The following is an 8,648-nucleotide window of genomic DNA, read 5'->3' on the forward strand; positions in this document are numbered from 1 at the left end:
GCTTCAGAGAATATTAGTGGGTGAGAGCAAATAAGAGAGATGAGAGAATAAGGTAAGTAGGTAAAAGATTAGAAAATCTTTTAACTCTCTTATTTATACAACCCATGTGATAACAATTACTTTTTGAAGCATGGCAAACACTTTACACCTGGAAATGTGTAAACAGTCAGTTAAAGTTAAAGCAGGAGTTAATGGGCACGGGAAATAAGCAATAATTACCGTGCACATGCAGTTTTTCAGGATATACACGTTTACCACTAACCTTTAATGATTATGACTATTTTTCATCCCACCTAAATATATTCTGATTAAATATGACCGTTTCAGTTTTTACCACAAATAAGTCAAGTAAAGAATAATGTCACGTAAGCATCAAGAATTCCATCAGGATTTAATATCAGAACTTGATAATTATCAGAACTTAATGGTCATCAGAATATGGCTTTTGTACTCAACAAGTGAATGTTTGTTCTGTAATTCTTCATACAAATACTGATTTGTTTTCGTCAGAGTTTAATCATCAGAACTTCCATCAAAACTTGTCCTCAGAATTTATGCATATGACACTTAACTGTTTGTCAAAAACAACTTAATCACTACAGTAATTTTCATCATTCATATGGAGTGAAAGTGTGTGCATTCAGTAGAATATCAGATAAAGATTAAAGTCTGATAAACTTCAGCACATCTTAGAAATAAGGCATAACTGAGAAAAGTGCATAAAATATGTCATTAATCATGAAGTCTACTATAGAACAAATTTATGCTAGAGTCCACCTCAACTGTTTGTGCTCATTTTATACATCTTTTGAAGTTCCTTTTTACAGTGGCTTCTCAATGTAAGTGAGTCACGACTGCTTATCAGAATTTATGCTGTTATCAGAGTATTTCTCCAGTAATCAAAGAATGTGAAAAGTCACCAAGAAAACTTTATTTGCTTTTCTAATGCATATTACTTAATACCAGCAATGCACTTGGGTCTTCCCTTTCACATATTTACTCTAGATCTCAAAGGAGTAACTGACATATATTTTCTTTTTTTTTTGATAAGTGAGGCTTATCAGCATTTAGTTCATCCTTAAGATTTACTGACATCAGAATTTGACAGATAAGAAGCAAGAATATATTTTGTGACTTAGTAATAAGATACACAAAGTAAACTTGACTAAGCACAATATCAGAATTTTCTTGTGTTAATGAGTTTCCACACAAACAACTAATTCAAACATAGGATATCTAGTATGTTAAAGACTACTAGGTCAGCATGTAGCACATGTATCCTCATTGGATTGAATAGTCATAGAACATTCAAAATACTTATCAGAGTATATAGATCCACATCAAAGAACAATCAGCATTAATGAATTTTTAAATTAAGCACAGATTACATAGAGATTATATGATCTGTAAACACTGATCATAAAGTCTGATGCATGAGAACAAAAACTAAGCAGATTTAGAGAAAGAACCTGAAACCATTCCAAGTTCAGTTACCAGTCTTGTAAAGGTAGCTTCACATAGTGGTTTTATGAAGATATCTGCTAGTTGTTGATCTGTTGGAATAAAATACAATTCCACTGTACCTTCCATCACATGTTCCCTTATGAAGTGGTACCTAATGCTGATGTGCTTTATCATTGAGTGTTGAACTGGATTACCTGTCGTAGCAATAGCACTTTGATTATCACAGTAAATAGGGAATTTAGAAAATTCTAACCCATAATCCAGTAACCAATTCTTCATCCAAAGAATCTGTGCACAACAGCTTCCTGCAGCAATATATTCTGCTTCTGCAGTTGATGTGGAAATTGACTTTTGTTTCTTGTTAAACCAAGAAACCAATCTGCCTCCAAAAAATTGGCAACTTCCATGATTGAATTCTTGAACTCAGTGCCATTATTACTTCTTATAATTTTAACAGAATCTTTGACCAACTTATTCAGCTGTCTGACATGATCAGTTGGAGTAGATGCAGTTATATTCTTCTTGTGCAAGAAGTACACCCATGTGTACCTTGTGAAATCATCCACTATGACCATAGCATATTTCTTCTTTGCAATAGACATGATATTGACTGGACCAAATAGATCAACATGCAGTAGGTGATAAGGCTCAAGAATTGATGACTCAATTTTGCTCTTGAAAGAAGATTTTCTTTGTTTTGCCTTTTAACATGAATCACAAAAGCCATCAGGAGCAAATACTGATTTTGGCAGTCCTCTCACAAGATCTTTCTTTACAAGCTCATTTATGTTGAAATTTAAATGAGAGAGTCTTTTATGCTTAAGTTGCTTCTTAGTCATTAAGCATATGTTAGTTTCAGCTGGTTTATCATGTTCTAATTTGTCAGAAGTTGACTCTGCTTTAACTTCAGTCTCAGTATCCACTACCAAATAAATGGTCTTCAGCATCATCAAAAAAATTGTTAAAAATGCTGAAAAATGTAGCCATAAAGCGTAAGGCAACACTTTGACCAAATTTGAGGGTGTTGGAAATTTGCATGTGGCCTTTGATGTTATACCAACACATTTTAGAAAACTATGCCAACATTTATAATATGTTGCCTTAGGGTCTTATAACAACATTTTTTACTCAGTAAAAATAGCAGTATAGGTGTTGGCTTTAACTCTATGGCAACATCCTCTAGTCAATAGCAACACAATCTTGATGTTGTCATAATTCTTATTGCAACATCTTATCAGGCTAAGGCAACATCTTTAGTGACAATTTTTGAGCAGCTTGTTATCTAATAAAACATCATAATATTAATTAAATTAATCCAAATATTACACAGGTCATATGCAATTTAATCAATTTAAAGAACTTTCAAGATAAATCCTTGAATATTAAAGAACTTTTAAGTCATACCGATATAAACTTTCATGTCATATCAATTTCAACTACTCCGACCTAAACTTTCTACTTAAAAAAATTATATGCTTTAGAAACTAGCTTTTACAATTGATGTTCAACTGCTAAAAAGGGCAGTAAAGTTTTCGAGGAAGATCGATTCCAACCAAACGAGTATATGACATTTCTTCAATCTCTTTCTCGAAAGCAGCCTTGGACCAAGAGAAACATGAATCTGTGGTACAAAGAGGCAGAGAACAATTTACTGTCAATAATGCTCACACACTAACGTCTCTCTTATATACTGCACATGGTCATTTTGCCTGACTGGCCAAACAGATTGCTCTACGTGGTCATATTTTTACATCAGTCTCCGTCGGCTTCAAATGAGATCCACTGATGATGGACTTCCGCTGCGAACCAGATGCAACAGGCAGTTATCCAATAACCATAATTTGTTATTTGAAGATCCTTGATGCCCTGATGAACCAGAATCCCCAAACTACAGCAAATAGTGACAATAAAGATCTAAAGCTTATTAAAGAAAATAAAAAATGAGACTTTTTACTGGGTGCAAAATACAGGAATTAGAAAAACTATGTGAGTAATCATATGGGGAAAGTACAAATGCTTTCTGCAACTGTCCAGTTAATCCAAATTTCCAAGGCCTTACATTTTTTACTGTCCGGGTACGACAGACACAGAACAAGATGGTGGCCACTATTACGACAAAAAAAGCAACCAACACTCCAATTAAATATTTCCCGTTATCTCCAGAATGTCCATCTTTCTCTGTACCCTTAGCTTTGCCAACAGCATGGTGAGGCCCTTGAGGAGATTCAGCAGCTGAAAGAGAAGTGTTTTTCTTTTCTTTTGGTATAGCAGGAAACAAACCACAACTTCTAGTACTAGGAAGGGCAATAATGGTCTCCTCAGGATTAGGACCACTAACACGAGCGGCAATTAAATTGACAGACTCTCCAGCTAGCCTACGACGTACAGTGTTAACTAGGTTCATTATATGTGGCTCAATAGCACCTGCAGAGTGCAAAAATTCCAGGTCAGTAAAATTAGAAGCTTATACTATCAGTCCAATTGCTCTTTACATAATAAAATATCTTGAGCGTACTTTTTAGATTCTTACAGCTATCATCTGCATTATTAAAAGAGATGCCTTCTTCAGGTTTGAACCTTTAAACATCATAATAAATTAACATAATCAATACGCTAGAACTGAGCAGCATAAAAATAGACGATAGGTGCAGTTTTTAAATTAGATGAAAATCATTTTTTATCATATTTTCACAGGAGATTAGAGTTCACATTATTTAATAGAGGATAATTAATTAATTCATCGTAAAATATATTAGGAGTTTAGGTATCAGTTTGGTACTGGTAAGACCAATTTTTTTCTAGGGAATGGATGAAGCAGTTACAGTGTGAAAGCTAAAAATTGTACAAACATATGATGTACAAGTACGATTTATGTACATTCATTATATCAAGCCAGAAACCATCTATGGATAACCTCCTATGATTAAATCACTCATACTTCAAGTATCTGAATAAACTTAAGAAGGCAATATATGGCGATAACTATTGACACTCTCTTTGACTGTGTGCTGAAGAGTTATGCTTTCAACAGGGATTCTGATTTCATAAACCCTTCTGCTTTTTTCAATGATAATATATTACAATGCGAGATGCTACACAAAAGATTGGGAAGATGCCTATGTAAATAAATAAAAAGCACCTAGTTTTCCACTAGCAGGCATTCTAGAAGGCATTCTACATATTAGACAATTTTCACAAATTATAAATATCCGAGAGACTGTGCAGAGCATACTGATAGGTGTTTTGAAGACCAGACAACTTTAGCGTATTATCTAAAAGTGTATGTGCCTGTAGATTATAACACTACAGAGCTTCAATTCAAATATGGTTGTTTACTACTGGAACATATATTTAGATCCAATAAGAATTTGACCGAATAGATATGCCGAACCAATTGACTGGAAATATAACTGAGAAAGAAAATCATATACAGCAACCAGCACTCAGCGGCATATAGTAAAAGCAGTTTAGAGCTGTTTAATTTAGTTCTCTCAGAGGTAATCACTCCTAACTTTTATAATGATTAAAACTCTCAGCACTTCAATTATTCACAAGAGGCTGAGCAATCCACGTATATGTTTAATTTATTTAAGCTATAAGTTTTTTAATAAATTTTGCTCCAACCAAATATTGTACACTTCGACTTCAGTTTAAGAAACAAAAGTTAAGTTATAATATTTTAGAATATTTTTAAGTGTGTAAAGCACTAAGAGATGTTTGCAAAGGGTGTAGACAACGAAAGTCTTGTGCATGTGCTCTGGCAAGTGTTAAATCACAAAATTAACAAATGACGTATTCTTAATGTCAAATCTACATACTACAGGCGAAGAGCAGGGCGAGTAGTTAGTAAGACGTTCAGGCAAAAGTTTAAGAAATTATAAGAGCTTACCAGTGGCCTAATTTTCTATTTAGGCAAGCATATTCTGCGGCAGCACCAATAATTGCTTCCATCAAAGTGCATTTCACAAGGCATATCAAAATTTCGATTTTGTGGAGAAACTATCCTTTCGAACTTATTATAAAGTAACCTGTTTCAGGTATATTGAAGTTGAAGGCCTTATTTATCATAGGTATAAGATACCGAATCGGTTTTGTGGAGAAACTATCCTTTGGATTAATCTTATATTTTGGATTTTGATGGTACAATACACAAGTATATTAAATGCATACAGGGGTTCTTTTAGAAAAATGCATACATGGGTACAACTGTATAGGTGTTTGTTTAAAAAAATTTAATATGTACACAAGTACAAAGAATCGTAAAATATCAAATATGAATAGACTTGAAATTAGCAAAGCTTTTTAGGCAGAGAAATGAGATGATTCAAATAATCGGACCTGTGGAACTGGAGCAGCTTGGGCTCAGTAGGGTTGTAGTACTTGGTCCATCCAAGTTCACCTAGTCCAAGCTCTAACTCTGAGTAGGATCGAATAACTTGGTTTTATGGGAGATAACAAGAACTCGTGGACGGACACCTGGTGTAGTTGTTGTGCCAGGGTAATACAATAAGTTCACCTTTAACTGCAGAATTATACAGAGGAATACATATATTCATGTAATTTTCTCTTGGGTCCTCTGCATTAAAATTAAATAGCAGAACCTCATCGAAACAGCCCCATTTTCTATAACATTTGTATTTGTTATGAAAGAGGAAAATTAAACCCCCTGCCTCTTTTTACTCTTCAAGTTCGTGGATACTATCAAATTATATTCTTCCTCTTTAAAATTTCTTATTATTAACATTGGTGATTTATTCATCTTTAGAGATTTATAAAAAAAGAGGAAGTCAATGACAAAATATTACCTTACAATGTTATATTTTATCAGATTTTACAAAAATCTTCAAAGGAGGTTTAAAGATTGGCTGCAGCTATTTACACAAATTATCATCTATTTGATAATTAACATAGTAAAGATACAAATACTGGAAAAATATATACAGAAAAACATATGAATCATATTGCATAAAAACCCACAAAAAATTGACAAATTAAAAATTTAAAACAGAACACACAAATTAAAACCCCCTAAAAATTAAGGTTTGTAAACAATTTATAAAACCCCCAAAATTAACCAATTAAAACCCCCACAAAATTAGGGTTTGTGAACAAGTTAAAATGCCAATTTGTACCTTTAATTCGAGCTTTAAAATGAGAGCGAAACTTTGAAACCGAGTTATAAAATCACAACGTAGAACTGAAACCGAGCTTTGACGAGAAACGGAGACAGAGATGAACAAAGATGTGGGTTCATGTGATCAGACTGAGTTAAGAGATTTTTATGTGTGTGTGTTCAAAGAAAGGGTGGGAAAGGCAGGAAGAAACCCAATAGCTCACATCGACGAGATTTTATGTGGAGAAGCTGAGACAAAGAGAGGTATTTTTCTGTTTTAATCTTATTTTAGTTAGTGGGGGCTTTTTATTTTACTATGAGCGGGATTATTCCCCCGCTTTTTTTAAAAAAAAATTCACTTTCCTTAGGCAACACCAATAAAGATGTTGGCATATTGAATCTAAGCCAGCATATAAAGTGACATTTGATTATGATGTTGCCATACATTATCTTTTTCAATTTTATGTCATATAAGCCAACATTTTTTATGGCAACATCGTTTTTGGATGTTGGTATAGGCCATTTATGTGGTAGTGATCTTTCATCTTTTCAGAATCAGACTTTACAGTTTTAACTAAAAATTTAATAGGATTTACCTTTGGCTTAGTTGTCTGTTTAACAATAATTGGCTTAATCTGTTCAGTTCCTTTTTCACTTTTATCATCTCCATATCCTAAGCCCTCTTTCCAGTTCCCACTACTTAGTATATCCTGAGTTGCTCTGCCATAGTTAGTCCAAGTCCTGATAATTTCTTTTTCCTTTTCTAACTCAGTTTTTAGAGATTCATTCAATTTTAGCACTTCATCTCTAACATAAAAAGCATCATCTCTTTCTTTCTGAGTTTGATGGAACATAACTAACTCCTTTTCTAAATAGTCATTCCTTTTCTTATAACAAAGATTTTTAGAAGTTAATCTTTCACATGTTAAAATTTGATCTCTGTAACTAATAAACATGGTTTTAAGATATAATCTCAACTCAGTAATATCATCAGTATGAAAGGCATCAGTTGTTTGAGGTACCTTTAATTCAGTAGCATCAGAACTGCTATCAGCATTTGCCATCAAGGCATAGTCTACCTCATCTTCAGAACCTGAAGTGTTTGTCCAAATTTTCTTCTTTGTGACAAGTGCCTTGCCTTTGTCACATTTTTCTTTCTTGCAGTCAGGAGATATGTGGCCTCTTTCACCACAATTATAGCATTTGACATTTGAGTAATCTCCTCTGTCAGACTTTCCTCCTTTGCCTTCAGATTTTCTGAAACCCTTCTTATCAGAACTTCCACCTTTCCTGGAAAACTTCTTTTCTCTTATGAATTTCCTGTAGGCTATCTTTGTGATACCCTTCACCATAAGGGCATACAACTTCATCATCTCTTAATCAGCATCTATTTCAGGTAAACTTTCAGCATCTGAGTCATCATCATCATCAGAACTTGTTGAATCTAAATCAGACTTTATGATGAGAGCCTTTCATTTGCCTTTCTTTGAGGCAGCCACTTTGGGGGATTCCTCCTCAGCCTTAAGAGCAATTGTCCTTGACTTTCTCCCATGCCTCTTGCTTTTTTGATCCATCTCAAGTTCACGAGTCTTGAGCATACCATAAATTTCATCAAGAGTAGTTTCATCAAGAGCATAGTTGTCTCTTATAGTAGTTGACTTCAAATCCAAACTTTCAGGTAGGGCTAAAAGGAATTTTAGATTTAAATCTTCAAGATCATATTCCTTGTTCACCAGTGACAGATCATTCAAGAGTTTGACAAATCTGTCATATAAACTAGTTAATGACTCATCAGCTTTTGAGTCAAAGTGCTCATACTCTTGAGTGAGTATAGTCCTCATGTTCTTCTTGATTGCATCAGTTCCCTGGCATCTTGTCTCCAAAGCATCCCATATCTCCTTTGCAGTCTTGCATCTAATTAGCCTGTTTGACATGACATTATCAATGTCACTATGCAGCAAATGCCTTACCTTTGCATCCTTAGTAATAGATGAGATATCTTCGGCTGTATACTCACTTTTCTCCTTTGGTATGGACTTTGCTGGCTGATCTGCAACTACAATTGTAATAA

General features: G+C 34.0%; 1 protein-coding gene across 7 annotated transcripts; it reads right to left on the reverse strand.

Annotated features, from left to right (window-relative positions):
* Nucleotides 1-2,834: 2,834 nt before the first annotated feature.
* LOC141673310 (protein MALE DISCOVERER 2-like) lies at nt 2,835-6,867 on the reverse strand. 7 transcript variants are annotated; one of them, XM_074480058.1, is made up of 6 exons: nt 6,597-6,867; nt 5,803-5,986; nt 5,354-5,492; nt 3,980-4,041; nt 3,524-3,888; nt 2,835-3,352 (listed from the first exon to the last, which is right to left on the reverse strand). In XM_074480058.1, exons 3-6 carry the CDS (start codon nt 5,413-5,415, stop codon nt 3,233-3,235), a joined length of 609 nt encoding a protein of 202 aa, XP_074336159.1. In that variant the 5' UTR covers nt 5,416-5,492; nt 5,803-5,986; nt 6,597-6,867; the 3' UTR covers nt 2,835-3,232. The 7 variants fall into 7 exon arrangements, 4 of the variants coding, with proteins under 4 accessions (XP_074336159.1, XP_074336151.1, XP_074336149.1 ...); XM_074480050.1 differs by having other exon boundaries at nt 2,835-3,888; nt 5,803-5,940; XM_074480048.1 differs by having other exon boundaries at nt 2,835-3,888.
* Nucleotides 6,868-8,648: the final 1,781 nt, after the last annotated feature.

Source organism: Apium graveolens, chromosome 1 (assembly GCF_009905375.1).
Source record: "Apium graveolens cultivar Ventura chromosome 1, ASM990537v1, whole genome shotgun sequence".
In the NCBI taxonomy this organism is placed as follows: Eukaryota; Viridiplantae; Streptophyta; class Magnoliopsida; order Apiales; family Apiaceae; genus Apium; species Apium graveolens.